The sequence below is a fragment of the Haliaeetus leucocephalus genome, unplaced genomic scaffold (assembly GCF_000737465.1).
Source record: "Haliaeetus leucocephalus isolate CR32 unplaced genomic scaffold, Haliaeetus_leucocephalus-4.0 Scaffold140, whole genome shotgun sequence".
Taxonomy (NCBI): Eukaryota; Metazoa; Chordata; class Aves; order Accipitriformes; family Accipitridae; genus Haliaeetus; species Haliaeetus leucocephalus.
Window position 1 is genome coordinate 17,105,480 of NW_010972576.1, and position 19,322 is coordinate 17,124,801.

At 37.4% G+C, this 19,322-nt stretch overlaps 1 protein-coding gene across 1 annotated transcript in view; it reads left to right on the plus strand.

The window, feature by feature from the left end:
- CENPC (centromere protein C) overlaps nt 1-19,322 on the plus strand; it is a 31,903-nt gene that overhangs the window by 8,603 nt on the left and 3,978 nt on the right. The window contains exons 7-18 of the mRNA XM_010561066.1: nt 727-927; nt 1,545-1,921; nt 2,587-3,430; nt 4,060-4,098; nt 5,337-5,410; nt 6,280-6,348; nt 7,592-7,696; nt 8,512-8,610; nt 11,280-11,375; nt 11,668-11,822; nt 12,318-12,408; nt 13,866-13,935. Of these exons, the coding sequence (XP_010559368.1) occupies nt 727-927; nt 1,545-1,921; nt 2,587-3,430; nt 4,060-4,098; nt 5,337-5,410; nt 6,280-6,348; nt 7,592-7,696; nt 8,512-8,610; nt 11,280-11,375; nt 11,668-11,822; nt 12,318-12,408; nt 13,866-13,935 (2,220 nt within the window). The remainder of the gene's footprint in view (nt 1-726; nt 928-1,544; nt 1,922-2,586; nt 3,431-4,059; nt 4,099-5,336; nt 5,411-6,279; nt 6,349-7,591; nt 7,697-8,511; nt 8,611-11,279; nt 11,376-11,667; nt 11,823-12,317; nt 12,409-13,865; nt 13,936-19,322) is intronic.

Here is a 19,322-nt window from a genome sequence, read left to right on the forward strand (position 1 = left end):
AGCGTGGGGTCCTCCACGGGCTGCAGGTGGATATCTGCTCCACCGTGGACCTCCTTGGGCTGCAGGGGCACAGCCTGCCTCACCATGGTCTTCACCAGGGGCTGCAGGGGAATCTCTGCTCCGGTGCCTGGAGCACCTCCTCCCCCTCCTTCTTCACTGACCTTGGTGTTTGCAGAGTTGTTTCTTTTACATGTTCTCACTCCTCTCGCCGGCTGCCATTTTCCGTCTGTCCCAACTTTCTTTCCCTTCTTAAAAATGCTGTCACAGAGGTGTTGCCACTATCACTGATGGGCTTGGCCTTGGCCAGCGGCGGGTCCGTCTTAGAGCCTGCTGGTGTTGGCTCTCTCGAACACAGGGGAAGCTTCCACAGCTTCTTGCAGAAGCCACTCCTGTAACCCCCCCGCTACAAAAACCTTGCCACACAAAGCCAATACATTTCTGAAGCTCATTCTCCTAAAATTAGGAATTTGTCTTGCTGAGCAGTCCTCACTTTGATCAAGCGTCATAAGATGACCCCATGTTGCCTCATTGATTTGGACACTTGCTACTGTGCTGGGAAATAGTACTGCTAACCTGCATTCCAGCAAATTACCAAATGGAAGCTCATTCATAAGAAGTGAGACACTGTCAGCAGGAGAAAATGAGAGCATCTGTCCATCCACATGATACTTTAATGTGCACTCAGGATTTAAAGCATCATATTTGAATGCTGTTTCTTATACATAGATTACATTTTGATGACCAAAATAATCCTGCTGCAGTGAAGAGCCACGTGGAAGTTGAAAATTTGGAAGGACCTCAGACTGGGAGAGATGAGCAGATTGTTCCTATACAAGGAAGAGTACATATCGCTACGTCTTCTGTACGGAAGGAGAAGTCTCTCTCTTCGGTCGTCTTAGCTGTAGCAACAGGAATGCTTGGAAAAAGGTTTGTTTTGAGGCTTAATATGGAACATAATTTGCTAGTAAAATAACCCAGTCCTGAGTATTGGAGCAATGTTCTTTTACCTATAATGATGGTCTGGGAGAATATTTTGGGATAGTCCAACATTACTGAAAAATGCCACTTGAGATGGGCGTCGAATAGTTGTTTCAAAGTTTTGTGCTGTTAGGATTTAACAGTGCTGTTGCTTTTGTCTGCCAGTAAAATAGTATGTAGCTGTTGAGTAGTGTTTCACATTGAGGCTGACATGTTTTGATAGGTAGGTTGGAAGATTTAGGAAAACCTTATGTGATTCTGAAGTTAGCAGTGATCAAGCAGTCTTTTTCAGAGCTAATATGGAGCTGACTGGTATTTAACCAGGAAGATGACTATCCAGCATCTGAGAAATAATGAGGTATGAATATGAGGCCAAAGCAAGGAGAAGCAGGCCTTGTGCTATTTTTGGAAGCTAAAGGGCAATGAATTATGAACTTTGTAATAATTGTTCTGAGGAATGTCCTGTGGCGTGTTTAGGTATTCTGGAGTCACCACTAGATTTGCAAGATTGAAAGTCAATTTCCCCCCCCCAAATGATGTGAATACTTTGTCCCTCCTTTCTTTAGGTGTTCAGCCTCAATGTCACCGCCGTTACCTCTTCCTGTGAAAGATCAAGATATAGAAATAGAAAATGAATGTGAATTTTTAATTGATGAATCAGATGGTGTACCTTTTAATTCTTTTTCAATACCCCATAAGAACAAACAATCAAAAAAAGATAGCTTTGCAATTCCTGTTTCTAAATCTCAGTCATCTGAAAAGGAGAAGACAGAGAGTAAGAAAGGCAAGAACAGAAAAATACAGCTTGAAGCACTTACTACACAGAAAATGGATGATTTGGATGTCAGAGTACATGACTTCAAAGGAACATCAGGAACAGATCCAGTCTCTAACAGTGAAGGAAAGGTCCTTAAGTCTCAAAGGCAAAAGAGTACTCATATGGGTAAGTTATTTAATAGGTCTTCAGACTTCTCCTTCCAGGTCATATTACTGATTTTTTTTGTGGTGGTTTATTGGGAAATATGGATAATGTAGATGAGAGACATTAATGGATTCCTAATTGATGTTTCAGTTGCACAGTTAGGTTTGGGTGTATACAAGTCAGTGTGGGACAGTGTCTTCACTTCCCCCCCCCCCCCCCCCCCAGCCCTTCCTGTTAGGACATTAAAAATTAAGTTAGCAGTGTTGCCTTTTCTTATGAGCAGACAAAGAAGGTAGGTACCCACAAGCTTTTGCCCCTCTCTGTAGAAAGGAGGTTAAGGTATGTGCTTTGAACTGGAGGGAATCAGTTTTTAGGAATTATTTGAGAAGAGTTTTGTAGCAGGTAGCACTGAAAACTGGAAAGCAGATTGAATGTAACATTTCTGCCCTTTTTTTTTTCTGCTAGGAAATACTGGAAGTACACCAAAAATTCTGTTTTGAATTTTTTCGTATACTATAGATAGAGAAAGCCTTCTTTTAACCATCAGGGAAAAATCTGGTTTTGTGATACTTTTTTTTTTTTTCCCCTTGATTCCTTGATTTATTTTTATATGTTCAGATGTCAACATATATCTTCAGGTTTAATGAGAAAAGATATTAATGTCTAAGTGTTTTGTGTATTGATAGGAAAGACTAAAAAGCATGCACTTAGGCAAGGCTCTTCAAACCAGAAAAAGGACACGTCCGGGAAACCAGAAGGCAAAGAAATGGTGTTGTCATGGTCTAGATTGGAAACAGAAGCATCTGATGCAGAACAACATAAAACAAGGGTGATGCCAAGTGATGATTTGCCTATGCCTTCAGCTGGGCATCAGCAAGAGCAGACTCTGTCTCCAAAAAAGAATCTCAAGTCTTCCAAGTATGTACAGTCGGCTTCAAAAGCTTCTCAGCGATTAGTTCACAAGAAACAAACTGCTAAGCAGAAGCTTCCAGAAGTGTCTAAGAGACTGGCAGAAAGTCCGAGGAAGAAGCTTAAAAAATCTGGCAAGAAAAGTAGTAATAAAAAGCCTCAGTTACAAAGAGAAGGGAGTTCTGACAGTGAACCTGATGAAGAAGAGCTTGAACGAGAGCCCGTAAAATTGAATGAAGTGTTTACCTCGCCCCTGCATCAGAAATTACAGACTTCTGTGATTCACGAGTTGGCTAAGTTTGAAACGCCTGAAAAAGGATTGCACACATTGGAGTCACTTTATGATGCAAATAACAAAACTCCTGTAAAAGCACTACAGCATCTCATAGACAGTGTGAAGAATGCTGAAAAGAAACAATTGTCAGCTAAGTCTTCAGGGAAGATGCCCGAAAAGATGCATTACAGAGCCGGTAAAGGTGTTTGCTCAAACCCTGAGGACACTGAGTCTCAAATGGATTCTGACAGCTTTTCTGTACAGGACACAGCAAGAAAAAAACAGAAGTTATCAGATGTGAAAATAAAGAGTAACAAAAGAAAACGTAACATGCAACATGGACTACGGTAAGGTTTGTATGTTATTCCTTACAAGTGTGGTGTAACTTCGTAGATAATTAAACACATCTTGTTAACTTTTAAGCAGTAATGGCCTAATTGAACTATGTGACAGTTTCAGACTCGTTGAATAGCTAATAGAGAAACCAAGTGGTGTAATCAACATCCTGTTCTCAAAGGTGCATGCCAAGTCTAGTGTCTGGTTGTACATAAGGAAACTTGCGCTGGAATTTTTAAAGTCTTCTTTTGAGACTTGTGTAGCAGATCCAGTTTAAAAACAAAAAAAAAGAAGAAAAAAAAAGTCACATATGAGCACACAACCCCACCACCCATAGAATAACTTCACTGTCAGGTTTGTTGCTTTGTTTATAAATTGAGAAAATACAGTGTTTAATTCTTAAGCTATATTTATTTTTGTGGAAGTAACTTTACTAATGATTGGTAATCAAAAGAGGAAGTTTCTTTAACCAGTCTAATTGAGTTTTTAATCGCTGTTCCTTGCATTGCTTTTTAAAATTTTTTTTAAAAATGTCTTTTTTTTATGGTTCTGTTCGGTACATAAAATTATTGACCTACAGGTTCCTTTCAGTAAGTAAAATTGACAACAATAAATGTGATGGTAATTTTTTCTTTTCTAGAGAATACGTTGCAGCTGAGAAGGCTACAAGTTGTGAAAGGTAATTTCCTGAGTTGTCTGTAAAACTTGCATTTAATCCCACTTGTGCTCCACTGAGACAGAACAGCTCTTTGGTACTACTACTGTGTTCTGTCTTCTACTAGCAAAGAACCTAATAGAAAAGGGATCGCAATTCATGCCTGAGGTGTTTAAATACCATGCTAACACATAATACAGTTAATAAACTAATAAAATTCTTCTTCCTGTCATGAATAAGGGGTCATAGTAAGTTTCTTGCCTTTGGGGATTTTTTTCCTTTGAGGCTTCCTTCCACAGTAGTGTGTGATTTTTGAACAGAAATACCAGTGGTACTAGAACTAGGAACAACTGTACTAATAAAGTTGCTGTTAAATAGGGTATAGAACTGTATCTACAATCCAAACTTTTGTTTGTGCACAATAGATATGCACACATCTTCTTCATGGGATGGGAACTTAATAACAAAGCACACAGGAGTGGCAGTCTGTGAATTGATTAAATTGTTATGTCGTAATTCTACTGAAAAGTTTTATAATGAGCCTACTGCTGAATTAATTGGACAAATTTATAGTGTAGGTTTGCTAATCCAGCACTGAAATGCATCTTTTGGAGTTCAGGTGGATCACAGCTGAACTTCATTGGCACAGTAAAAGCAGTGAAGCACAGCGACAGATGGGTGAAGGAGGAAAGGTTAGGGGTACTAATGCTAAGGCTGTACGAGAAGTCTTGTTATAAGTGATTTGATTGCTAGAGAATCTCTGGTAGAGTTACATACATGTTAATTAATGTCATTTTATGACAGAATACGTATTATAAATTACAATTACAAACTATTTTACTGTCCTTTCCTTACAGTATGCAAAACATTTCTTTAAAGTACTTCTATAATCATGGTCTATGGAAAATTGTTTGAAAGGTAATGCTACAAAGGAGAGGAGAAGGTCTCTTTCTTCTGGAAGGGAGAAAAAAGAAAAAGAAGTCACAAGATTTTTTAGCAAACCTGTTTAGAGAGAAGGTGTGAACACTAGTTTGTCTGCCTGATGACCAAGTAGAGGAGCAATTGATGAATTTCAGACCTATGGTTCCTAACTAGCAGTTATTTGCTTCAGTGTCTAATTGGTACAGACAGATGTTTAGAAGGAAAAAACCCCACCCCACATGATCTGAAAAACACCTTAAATTTACTATTCTTGGTGGTGTTGTAATGTTCCTTTGACATTTAACGTATTCAAGCAGGTGTATTTTTTTTTTCCTTTGAAGTGGGCCTGCTCTAGAACATGGTGATAAATCTGCTTCCAGAATTAAGTCTTGGGAACAGGATACTACATCTTCAGGTAATGTTTAAAGTTGCTGTTTTCTTGCATTTTATGTATAAGCTTCTTATAAGCTGTAATTGATGGTACAGTAATTTCTGTTGTATTCTGCTTGTCCAGAATAAGAAATGCAGATTATATTGGCTGTAGTCACTTTTCTGCCCAAGTAGGTGATACACTATGCCAGCTGTACATTGTGTTAGCTTTGGAAGGACAAGCACTATATTGTTTGGCATCAAGCCTACCAGGATAAAGTTACCCTTCCAAAATACTTTGAACAAATTTTTTAGCCTCGGTTTGTACCAGTCTGATGTGTTGCCATGTGATGGTACTATATATGATCACTTCAGGCCACCCTAGACCAAATTGTGCAGCCTTATGGAATTGTGGCCTGTTTGCCTAAAAATATTTTGGTTTCAAGTTTCCCTACACAAGTTGCACATATTGTCATAATGAATATGAGCCCTGGGGATAGATGGTCTTTTCGTTAGTGTTTTAGAGCCAGTTGTGAATGTTATTAGTTCATGCAATGCTTTCTTCAGAGACCTAAGTTTTGTGGGTGTTCTGGTAAGAAGTTTGTTCTAAAGTTGAGCTTGGGTGGTATAAAGCTGAATGACCTTGCACTTTGATCAATAAAATTATATGTATAGTTATGTTTACTTGAATGTATAGCTTTCCTGAAATTTTCAAGCTTACACTGTTTAAAAACTAACTACATATACTGTTTTTCTACATTGGGTTTCATATATGTTTAAAGGAAGAAATGTTAGTGGGAACAGTAATATTGGGACTTCTGCTTGTATTACCTTTGATTGCTTCTAGTGGATATATTGAATAAAAGTCACAAATAGTAAATGCCTATAGTGGTTGTTTTTTGAATGTATTTTCAGGTAATTCTGAAGACTTGAATTACCAAGTAAAAAATCTGTTGTCAGACAGCATAGCAAGGCATAAAATAGGTAAGATTATTTTAAAATATATTAATGTAAAGTGCACAAATGCAAATGTATTTCCAACTTGATGTAAACTTTGCTGAAGGAGATGCAGGAAAACACCTGGAAATGGGTTCATATGTTAATAAGTATTTACAGATAAGGCTTGTTAGTTCTTCAGGTATTACAACCATGCTCTAATTTTGAAGTTACTTTTAAAAACTTCTAGTGTTTCTTTTTTTATTACTATATCCAACAATAATATTTTTAACTGTCACATTTCCATTTTTCATTTACTATTGAGTCAAGACACTGCTTACAGTTCAGTGAAAACAGTAAGAATTTGAATTAGTTTTGCACAGTGCAACTGAGGGTGCAAATAACCTGCCTTCTGTGGTAGTCTGAGTCTGGATAGGATGGAACAATGGGCACACAGCCGATTGTAGTCCTATACTAGTCTGTTTTTATTGTTCTTTATTCCCTTGATTATTAGTTTATGCACAACACTATAGGTGTCTACCTTCGAAAACTATTTCAGCAAGTTTTTTCTTATTTACCATTTTTATTTTTGGCATTTAAATGTTCTTGACTAATTTGCTCTCAAGTCTTAAGGGGCTTTTATTCTTTCTTACAAACAGTAAACCATCGAATCTTATTATATTCATATATGGCAGCTTAGAAAAATTGAAAGTTGAGACTATGTAATAGGTAAGTCTGAAGATAAATATCTGAGAAGTTTTGGAAATGTGTGGGGTTTCTGCTGGCAAAAGTGCTGCTCTTCTTGAGCTTGGAGATAGGACTTAAGAATGTGCAAGAGAAGGGGCTGCTTATGCAGTCTCTGTTACTTTTCTCTTGCCATAACCAAGGCAGTGCCTTTTCACTGTTGCTAATGAAATCTCTCAGATTTAGACAGGGTTCTTAGTCTTTGTTGAGAGCTTAGTCTTCACACTTGTAGCATGTTTGCTGCTCCTTGTGCTTGAGTCCCTAATTTCCATATCTCAGTGATTCACTAAGATATATAGAATGAAATCTAATGTAAAGTCAGCATGGTGACTGTTTAAGAAAAAGGAGAGTGAAATACTGATGTATGCAAAAGAAAGCTTTTGGCCATACTTGATTCCTTTTTCCTGTCATGATAGCAATGTGATATAAATATCATCTGGGAACTGCTGATCCCCTGATACAGAACAACAGGAAAGCATTTTTAACGTTTGCCATTTCTGAATTTTCCTTTGATACTTAATGTGAATGGTTTCATCCTTTAAATCAGTAATGCCTTCCAACACACCTAATGTTCGTCGGACAAAAAGGATACGTCTAAGACCTCTGGAATATTGGCGAGGCGAGCGTGTAAACTATACGATGAGGCCTTCAGGTATTAGTTCCAAAATACCTATTTGCTTTCTCCTGATAGGGCAGTAAAGAGAAATCTGTGGGTTTGTCTTGTGCCATGAAAGCTTTGAGATGCTTACTATTTAGTAATTTTTTTTAAAAAGTAGATTATTTATGGTCTCCAGCTGTTTAGTCATCTTTCCGTGGAGTCTTTTTCTGTCCTGATACTCCTGTGTCAGTGAGGAATAGTATCAGCAGAGCATGTTAAGTACCCTTGCCTTAACTGTTGAGGGAAGAACAAAATTGTTTCTCTGTACTAGTAGGTTTATTACATCAAAGATTCTGTATGATATCAGAAAAAGAGACAATCTACTGGATCATTCATTGGAGCATTTCTCTTTGTCTGGAGATTGTTCTCCAGAGCAGATACTATATTATTTTATCCAGTCTCAGTGTTAAATTCCCTAAGTGATAGACTATATCTTGTTCTCAGGGACTTTTTTCTGACAATTCAGCATAATTTGGTCCTTTTCTAATTAGTCTGCTTGAAAATAGTATTTCTTTTGTCCCTAAAATTGATATTTTGTCTTAAAAATTGACTGTCATGTCAAGCCTTTCTGAAATGTTCTTTGACTGAAATATGGTCAAATTCTTTTTAAAAAGTCTCAGGTTGCCTTGCACACCAAAATACTTGATGTTGAAAAGCTTTTTGGTTTGTTCTGGCTTTCTGAAGCTATCTGAAAAATTCAGCATCAAGGAAATATATTCTCAGCTGAAATGCTTGTTGGTTGTGCAAGTCTGCATTCTTGTAAAATTATTATGAGTTAGTGAACTTTGTTTAAATTTCTTTTGTTTCAGGAACACTTGTGATTAGTGGAATAGTGTGTCCAGAAGCAGAACCTTACAGGAAGGTTGAACGGAGGAAGGGTGATCACAAAAAGAGAAGGGATGAAACAAGTATGAACACAGACTTTTTTTTTCTTTTGATACTTAAAAAAAATCTGTAGTCAAATACTCTATTTCTGTAAGATTTTTCTCCTGTAAAAAACTTGATTCTCTCTCTCGGGGTGAAAATAATGTTATAATGAAATGTGTTAATGTGATCTGATGTGGAAAAACCTGTTCTTATTTTCTCTATAACAATGCTGTATAATCTCATTGTAAAAACTAACTTCTCAGTGTTAGAAAGGAAGAGATACAGGACATATCCACAAGTCTTGTGGTGCCTTTAAAGCAGGGATTGAAGAAAATAAGCTGTACTTCTGTCCTTGTTCAGCTCATTGATTAATGATGCTAATGTGCTTAGTTTCATAATGCACAGTTAAGGTATAAAAACTTATGGTAATTTTACTGATGCCTGTTAGTATCACATCTGAAAAGGCAGCATAGGGTGTCAATATAGTTTTAAGCCATTGTAGGTTAAATACAAAAACATAACAAGGTAGGTGAAGAGAGAGCTTTAAGAACAGTGCATAAAATTGTTAGAAGTGGGCAATAAACCTGTGTTTAAACAAACAGGAACAGGATGCTTTGCTAGAGCCTCTGTGGCCAGTAGATAATAAATATGTAGGTAGTGCTCAGAAAAGAGAGATAGAGTCAAAGTCCAAAAGCCAAATTATTTTTGCTGTGCTCTCTGTGGAAGATATTTTGATCCTAAAGAACCTTTCTTTATAGGGACTGTCTAGAGATTTTGTTTGTGACTGAAACATTTCTGTGTGAAGTTATAGAACAAATAAAATAAATGCTAACAAACTTATGCTAAAGGAAAATGCCATATGGTACTGACACAGTTCTAAAACAAATCAGGGCTGAAATAATCATTAGAGCAATAAGGTAGAACACAGCCAGTGTTGGTACAAATTTCTGATTTTCTAGCGTATTGCATGTAAATTTTATTCCTTACCTCAAAAAGAAAGTAGTAGGACTAGAGAAGGTTCAGAGAAGGCTTGTCAAAAAAATGGAAGGACTTCTGTAGAAGCAGCAACTACATGGTGAAGGCTCCTCAGCCCTGAAGAGAGTACTACAGAGGTGTGAGAAAGACCTATAAAATCACTAGTGGTATGGAGAAGGGGAATGTAAATAAGTTGTGGTTGGTTTTGTTGTGGTTTTTTGTTTGTTTGTTTTTAAACAGAAGAACTAGAAGGTGTGGAAGGAAGATAGTGAGAGCTGGGTTTTTCAAAGGAAATAAGGTGGCACTTCTCACTACGTGCTTACTTCCCCAGAATACTGTGGATAAAAATATTTCTGTAGACTCAAGAACTAGATAAATTCATAGAAAACTTAACCGTTAATAGCTCTAAATAAAGTGTGTGAGCTCCATGTTAGAGGTGGAAAGTATTTCATGGAAGTGCCATTACACTTTTAAAGCATTTCTGGGGATGGAAGGGGTACTTACTTTTGGCCATTGATGGGAGACAGGATCCTGGTCTAGATCAACCTTTGATCTAAGTACAGTTTTAGTACATGTTTTAGTACAAATCGTTTGCAGTTCATGTAAACCTGGGCTGGTAGTGACTGTTCATACTGTATCTTACAAGAATTATTGGTTGCTTTAGGTGCATTTCAACTGTCTTCTGGAAGTGATGGATTCCCTCTTTAACAGACCTTCATCCTGAGAGATAATCTTTCTAGCATCCTTGAATTTTAAGTGATGCATATAAGGACCATCAGCTGAGTAGAATTTCTAGGACAAATTCCTAAATTTTATTGATATGATAAAAATTCTGTGGTTATAGCTATAGAGTTGCACCTGTTGCTGCTTCTTTTTATAGAGAGATGGTTATGTTAGAACAAAGCTATTTCAAACACAGTTACTTTCTTCCTACCCCAGACTGTCTTGGCGTAAGAGTATTTAAGCAGCCATGAGTGCCTATAAAGTGCTATAGCTTGCCTTTAACATACTTGTTCTGACTGCATTTAAATAAATTTCCTGTGCACTGTGGAGCTAAAATTGTCTGCTTAAGAGAGTTCTGCAAGAGAGCTTTGGGTTATTTATTCTGTCATGAACATTCTCCAGCATCTCTTTTCTATTTGAAAAGCGTAAGGTTGTCATCAACTCAGGCTATTTCCTTCTCTGGAAAAATCTTTTTTATTATCGAAATCGTTCTTTGATTTACAACTTACAGTGAGATTACTGTAATGGTATTTCTTGAGAAGAGGCAAATTGAACATGTACTTATTCTTTTGAACACTTTATCTTTTAAGTCTCCCGATGCCCATCAGCAGTAGGTAAAAGGAAAAAATTTGTTCTTCATACTTCATCATGTATTTTATTTCCTCTGAGTATCTGTTGCTAGAAAAGCACTTCTCTTAAAATGCAGATACTTCTGACTAAATACTGTCATTAATAGCATAGGATAAATAGTGGGCATTCCCCTGGAAAATTCTTTAGGATTTAGAGACCCTTTATCTATTACACACAGAAATAATTCCAATGAAAATTATATTTTCAAATAATTGCTATGGATGTTTTCCTTTTATTAAAGTGTATTCAGTCACTTAGTAAAACAAATTTAAGTACTTAATGTGTGAAATCTAAACTTGTGGAAAAGTTGTTAATTAAGTTTTTAAAATGTAGAGTGATTATTTTTCAGGTTTTGCTTTGGTTTTTTTTTTTGTCTCTTCAGGAACTGAGATACCTGCAAATTTGGTTGACACCCTAGCTGATACTTCTAAGCCAACCATTGTAGTGGACCCGGTAACAAATGGGGAAGTACTTCTAGGTGGGTTGAGGGGGTGTGACCAAGGGCCTTTCTGAATTATGTAGTAAGTGTTAGACCGATAAGAAAAAAAATTGGGCATGAAAAGGTGAGCTGTTGAAATATTCATTTTTCTTGTGGAGAAAGGAGACACAAAAAGTGTCCTGATTTTTCAGCTAAATATTGAGTCTAGCTCTTAGGGGTGTTGCAGTGAAACAATATGTAATGCATATGATTTAATAAGTAGGTTACTGAGCAAGTAACAAGACTAATCATGTGTTAGCATTAATGTTAATCTCCTGGACTTTTTTTGTAGAATGTGTTAACACTGAAAGCAGTAACTCATGCTTCTTCAAAGATGAATCAATAGAAATATATAAAAATTTGAATACATCTTATTTTGCCACTGGTAGATTGATTTTGAAACCATTTAAAGAAAAGGGACACCAGTTTGTCTACATGGATACAATAGTAAGTATGCTTTTTTCCTTATTTTTATAAAACAGACTATGTAAACAGAAAATCATAGAATGGTCAGAAGTAGCATACGAAGTTGACAGGTTTTTCAGAGTTTTTTCCAGCTATAATGCAAATAAATACAAGAAACATTAATGAATCATTTCAGTTGTGAAATCAGTTATAACCAAAGAAACTTGCTAGGGGTACTTGGAATGCACATTACCCAGCTTTGCTTCCCATTAAACCTGTGCATCCATGTACGCTTACTGCGTATCTTGCAGGCAAGGTAGAAGTATCAAATAAATAAAATTGCCCCCCCTCCGCCTTTTAAGTTGTGCATTTTATTTTTCAGCAGGGTGGGAAGAAGGGATTGCAGCTCTGCTAGCTTATTTGTTTCTTGATCTTTGTTACAACATGTATGCAAAACAAAGAGTATGTTTTCTTGGATAACTTAAATGTTTGCAAAGGAAACATTGCTAATCTTGGAACCCCTTGGCTTTCATTAAGGCTTTCCATGTTATCCGTGGCAAAATTATTGTTACCTTACATAAGACGTCATATTATCTGACTACAGGAGACTTCTTCTATGTACCAGCAGGTAAGTTCATGTGTTTAAAACCAATTTGTTGGAGATGGATGAGACTGAATTAGCATGCTAGGAAGCAAAACTGAGCTGAATGATGGGAGGAGTTAAGTTTGAGTAGAGAGTGAGAAAGTATAGGGTTATGAAGAAAGGAATGTCGCCCAACGCTGGATGGGGGTTGATGAGCTAACCTTTGAATGGGGTGATACAAACACTGCTTCCTTATGTGAGTTGGCCTCAAAGTTTTTGATGACATACCAAGTTCGTGAATTTCTCTTGGTATTCTGGTTCTGTCCCTAACTATAATGTTGGGGAAACTTCACAGACAGCTTAATATAGTGGTAGTTAGTATAATTGTTGTGGTCACCATCTGTTTGCTGGTTTTTCTACATAAAATTATGAAAATCCATGTGGATCTGGTCACCATATTTTACACTTCGTGCTTGATATTTAGAAGGTGCAGAATGTCTCGTTCAACAGGTTGTAACTTCATGTGGGTTGTTGAGAATTTAGACATCTCTGATTTTGCCCTTCTGAAATAAGTAGAATGAATTCCATATACGAAGCTGTCCTTCAGTGGGTAAGACAGTAGTCAGGAGAGTTTGTAGTAGTTGTAAAGCAGGCTGTTCATGAAGCCGTAGAGAGCTTTTGTACAGCTTTCTTGTGAAGAGTCTATATTAGAAAATGACAAGCTACCGCTTGTTTTTCCATTAACTTTTCACCATGATGCCCTGATTGAACAATCATTTTTCAATTAATGCTTTGAAGCTTTTTTTTTTGTGTTTGTTTTAATCTTGAAAGTTTAGGGGTCTGCAGAGACCATTTTGTAGTTTGCTTTTTGGGAAAGCAGATTATACAATGTGCTGAAAGTTCTGTATGGCCATAAGGATCTATAGTTGCTTTTCATTCTTCATTGCTGCTTTATGGCCTGTCTCAATGCCTGGATGGGCAATGCAATGGTTGTGGCAGGTGACCTCTTTGTAATTCATCAAGTGTGGCTGTATATGAACATTAGGACGTTGCTCATTCCCAACATTCAGTGCCTTTTAGATGTTTCTATATTTGTGGTCACGTTAGTATGCAAATCCCAAGTGAAGATCTGCAGATAAGATTCCATGTGAAGTTTTTACTGAGATTTTCTGTAGCAATAAATTAAAATAAATTCAGTCACCTTAAAGTTGTATTGTGGGTTTTGAGAGCTGAGAGCTCAAGCCTGTTACATTCTTTTCAGTAAAAATCTTCTCGGCAAAGATGCACTTTATTCTTTTACCCTAGGTTAAAATAATGACACTAAATGTATTCCTTGTTATCTCTTTGAAATGCAATGATGTACCTGTAAGGGTGGCATCCCAGATTAGGGGCTAATATTCCTTCTGTTAAAGTATTTGAAATAAAAACACACTTGGCTGAAGATAGGACTTCAAAAATTGCTATTAGCTTCTAAAGAAAACCTTCTCTGTTTTTATTTGTAGGAAATGGATATAACATACGTAACCTTCTGAACGAAGAAAGTGTTCTTGTCTTCACACAACTCAAAAAAGACAGTTTCTACAGAAAAGTTTGCTGAAACAGTTTTCAAGTTTTTGTATGTTTTGAAGTTCTTTTTACATACAGAAAGTGTTTGAGTGTGCCCAGCTCAACATTACAAATTAATACAGAGCAGCTGAAATCAATGTAAGAAGAGTTAAGAACAAAACCAAAAGAATCTCAGTATTTTGCTATCAAACTGAAAGGACATACTGAAGGGCCTCACTCTGCATCAGTTATTGTTCTTGTGTTGTCCAAAGACAGAAAGATAAAAGTGTAAAATCTGTGGGTAAAGCACATTGTTGTTCCAAATTGTATTTATATGCCTAATCTCCCTAAAGATGCTTAGCACTTGAAAGAATTTTGACATCTTCAGCTAACGTCTGAGAGTCTTAACGTCTGCCTGGTAAAAACTGCTTAGAATAATCTCTATTTAATGTAAGACTGTGCTGTTCACGTTCCAGTAATTGTTGTCTAGGAGATGGGCTGCTGGAATGCTTGTGTGCGGGGCTCCAGCCTTCTTCTAATATGTTAATGACAGGCATTTCTTCCTTGTCTAGTGGAGGTATGATTAGTGCCTCAAATTCGAATTGTGAAATGGGAGCTCTTAGTAGGAACTTATCGGTCCTATCTTTTGTATGGAAGCTATGGCTTGATTAGCTCTGAACATTGTGGATAGCTTTGTTTTGTGTAACAGGGATAGGTCATTGCCAAGTGTATTACTTTAGTATCTCCTTTTGTTTCTGTTGCAGTGTTCCTTGATAATAATGAGGAACTTTGGAAAAACTAATTATAATGTATGGTCCAGAAACCAAGTCTAGATAGCAGATGGTATACATAGCATTTGTCACCCAAGCTTTTCAAGGTTCCTTCTAAAGGATAAACTACAGCGATTCTGCTGGGTGCTTTCTCTCTATGGTCACTGCTGTTCTAGAAAATTGAATTGGAATTCTAAACTTTAAGGACTTGAGGATTGAGTATTGACTTTTTAAACAGTCTTGGGTACAACATCTTTATGCTATATCTAGAGTATACGTTAAAGTAGGAGGACAATTGGCTTTAGTGCTTCCCTTAAGCTTTCAGCTGCCAGCTAACTTCATATGTCTGTGAAAGGGCTTGGACACCAAGATTACCAGGCCTCTGTGAAAGACCCTTTAGATTGGAGAATTCGAGGTAATATATATTGTTTTTATCATTCTCCTTCAAGCAGTAGTTCCTATGATTAGTGCCTATTTAGACTGACAGTGGAAATACATAGTAGAAGTTTTTTGGCATCTTTGCATTCATGGCTAGGTCATGCTTAACTCTGAGAAGATGAAACAGAGGAACATGCTTATTGCCATTTAGTTTTTCTGTCTTGATACAAACTGTTTGCTGTCAAAGTTCAGACTGCACAGAAGGACGTTTTTAAAAATATTTTTATTAGCCTCAACTTTTGTAAGCAGTTTGAGTTAATAATAATAAAAGTAATTTAGTTACAGCTGATAATAATTTGATATTGGCAGCTTTTCTAAATTTTGGGCTTGGTTTGGTCTCTTCAAGGTCAGCAAGATTCAAATATTGTCCCTTCTGTGTTGGAGCCATACCAGCTACCAGATGGGCACACATGCTGTCTCCACTGCTTGAAGGGATCCCACCCACTAAAATGTTTAGTTTGTAAGTCTTTCAACTCCTTAGGCCTGCAGAGGTCTGGAAGTTTGCCACTTGGAAAACAGTACAGGGCTAGCATTAGACCAAAAAGCCTCTGCTCCTGGCCCAAGCATCTTGTCTCCCGGTGGTCAGGGCATGGATGTGGTGGTCTCTGAGCCCAACAGCTCATTAGTTCCAGCTGAAAGGCAGAACAAGACCACTTTTCAGTTGTGTTAAAGGCCAGGGAGTTCAGAAGGAAGACAACCCAGCAAATTTTCTTCTGCATTACCTGTCTGTAGATTGGGTAGCAGAAGGATACTTTGTTCAGGCGTTAGTGAACATGTATGGACAATGGAGCTCATGGCCCTAAAGGGAAGTATGGATGTATGTTGTGACGCAGCTCAAGGCAGCCTGCTGCTTTCCTGTGTTCTAGTTTGGTGGGCTCCAGTGAGAAGTGATACATTGCCCTTGTTGTATTGGGCACCAGTGTGTCTTCCCCCACTGCACTGTACTGCAACTTGGCAGCAAGATTGAGTGGATTTTCTTTTGGGTCATAAGTAGATGATGAGAAATACGTAATCAGGATGTTTTCTTAAGCAGAAGGAATGTGTGCAGACCTTTTCCTGACACAGGCTGGAAGGTAGCAGATGTTCAAGTGCAGGTTTGAGGTCAGCATGCCATGAATGCCTGTTTCTGTTTTCCTAATTCTGTGGCTGGGAGTGTTAACAGAATAGGGTGGATTTGGTAAAGTATGTAATTTTTTTAGGCTGGATGGTTTTGTTGCTTCCTGGCTAGTTGATTTCTTGGGAGAAATGTCCTGTATAGTCTGCAGAGGACATTTTGTAGTTGGACTACATGTTTTTAAATTTTTCGTTTAAGTAGCAAAATCAATTGTGCCAAGCTTGGTTATTTATCTAGGATTTTGCTTTAGTTTAGCAACAATTCCACTATTTGTCACTAGATGGGGCTTCAAGCACAGGTGTTTGTCGTTGGCTGGCATCTATGTTCGGTAGGGTTTGGTTTTTGAAAGGAGAGGAGTATGTTACAGATGGAGATAAATACAGCTGAATTCTGTTGCAAGGAGATGTAAATCAGTTTCTGTTAACGTTAGGACTTGGCACTGAAACATGCTAACAGAATGAACTTAGCAAGCATGTTGTACTAGTTGCAGCCACTTGTTCAAAGTTGTTTTTTAAAACATTAGTGCACAGCAAGAGTTGAGTTGAGCTGGGTTGTTCACCGTTTGACTGGACTGCATTTTAAATTTTTTTTCTTCAACTTGACACTTGTAAAAAAACTTGCTTCTGTGTCATTAGCCTGAATATAGTGTGAGGAGGTGCAGGAGAATGTTGAGTTCCAGGACTCCTATGGGTGCTGAGTTGTGCAGTGTGGCAAACAAGAATTGGTCGTTAGTCAGAAGAAGCAGCTGATATTTGACCTCTACCTAGTCTTGCTTTGGCTCCTGTTTCCTACATTTATGTGTACATCAGGCTACTAGTAGTCATGGGTAACCTTTGGTGGTCTAATTTTTTCCTTTACCAAATGGGATACTGCAAAGAAAGAAAAAAGCCTTCTCTGAAATGTGAGAAGTTATCATTCTTCTTCCTGCATATGTGTGATTCTACTCTGTTGAGTAGTTTTAATTTCCACCGACTACTGTGATAGTTTCACATAGATATGTAGCAAAATTATTTAGACTTGGTAAAATGCTAAAGTAATAGCCCATATAGAGAATGTTGTGGTCTGCAGATGAAATAGATATTCTTAGAGTTTCTGTAATGTTATTTGCCTGTTGTAGCTTTTAAAACAGCTTTTAAATTATTTCATGGACTACAATGCCTTATATATTCAGCTCGGATGGCACAGCTTGTTGCTTACACTAGAGTACGGAACATCACCTCTAATAGTAGTAGTAGTAGAGATCTGAGCCTGGTTTGTGCTAAGCTGGGCCGAAGTTGGTTAGCCAGTGTTGCCTGCTGTGGAGCGGAGTTGGGATGGTCATTGTGAGAGAGACATGGCCTTTTCTGTTGCCTGTGTAGTACACATGCTGTTCCTGGAGGATATCACTGGTTTAGTATATTAATTCATTGCTTTCTGTCAACAGTAATGGAGACAACTGGAAACAAAAGCTGAGTCACATATTTCATCAGCTTCATGTTAGCAGGTACATGTGTTCTATGGTAGGTGTTGTGGTAACAATTAGAGGTTTATTTTAAGGAACTTAATTGACAATGTCCCACCACAATAAAAAGTCAGGTTTTTGAAGGCTTTGGCTCCCTTTGAAAAAAATTACTTTACTGGTTAGTAGGTTCTTTTGAAAATCTATCTTTTCATAGTTTCATTTGGTTAGAAAGCTGTTCCTGTTTTACTAAACAAAGCCTTTTTGCAGTTTAAAGCAGCAGCAGCATGGTTGCAAAACTGTCAGATATGTGTGCACATCCATATTCGTGCAAGTTTGTAAACATAAAATAAGAGAATGTGAGCTGTGTAATTACAGAAAAATAAACAGCACCAATAAAACAACTTGTTGAGGCACATATACAATTTCTTCTATTTTTCAAGTACACAGCTGAATTGGTTATCTGCAGATGATTTTAAATTAACATTTGGGGAATGCAATAAACCTAAAGAGCTATTTCCTCATTTCATAACAGCTGAAAAGACATTTCAGCATGAAGGAGTGTTTCTTAGATTTCTACTGATGTATAGACTCTGTTGCACAATGTCTCCTGTAATACAGGATTACTTTAAGTGGTGATTGATTGCAGATAATACATCTAACTGAAGAGTATGGAACATGCCTCTTTAATGATATTGACAGCTGTGGTAACTGAATATTTTAGTCTTTCCAAGCTGGTACGTTTCCTCTTCAGAATATCCTGTCACTTCATGCCTGATCACAAATGTAGTCAGAAGAGACCTCGAAGCCAAACGTTTCTCAGGTTGCATGGAAAAGCTTCATTTAGGATTTGACAACCAAAGTGATTCCTGTGGTCCAAGTTCTATGATGAAAACAGTAGTTGATCATCAGTCAAAACAGTTGGCTGCAGATTATTAGGGAACAAATACGTTAAAAAGAGTGCCTGCAGAGCTGCCCTGTGTTCTTAAGCCCACCCACAAAGCTCCTGTTCTGGTTTGCTTCATTTAAACTCCTGTGCCCAAGTAAAGGCGCACAGAAAGGGTTGTAAAACCACATTTACTTTACACTTCTTCTGTGGTCTTTTCTTGTTTGTAGCACAAGAAGGGCAATAATTGAAACAGGGAGCAGAAAGAAGCAAAGCATTTACTTTCTCAGTCTGACTGTTCAGTTGAGATGCAAATCTAAAAGTGCTCATAGAAAAACATATTAATGTCCTGAGTAAGATTTTCAACTTCTCTTTGGAGCTTGATAGGTAAGGACTTTTAAATTTGAAAACTGAAGAATTGCAGTACTATTGACAACTATTTAGGAAGTTTATTAAATGGGTATAATAGCTGTTAACACACATTATTTTATTTATCTTATTACATTTTTTTGTGGTCATGGTGCTAGAAGTTGCCGTTTCTTGTGTTTTCAGTAACAGTTGCTGAAATGAGAATTAAGATGGCAGATGCATGGTAATGCCATGTGGGTGTCTTCTGGAATCAATGTGCTGTAAAGAGGGAGAGAAAAGGAGTGATACGAGAGGTGTAAACGTAATGAAGAGCTATAGTAGTGTCCAAAGGTGGTGCAGACTGGCTTGACTAGGTTGTACAAAGGGTTTTCAATGTAATTCAATAACTTTTGGAGGAGC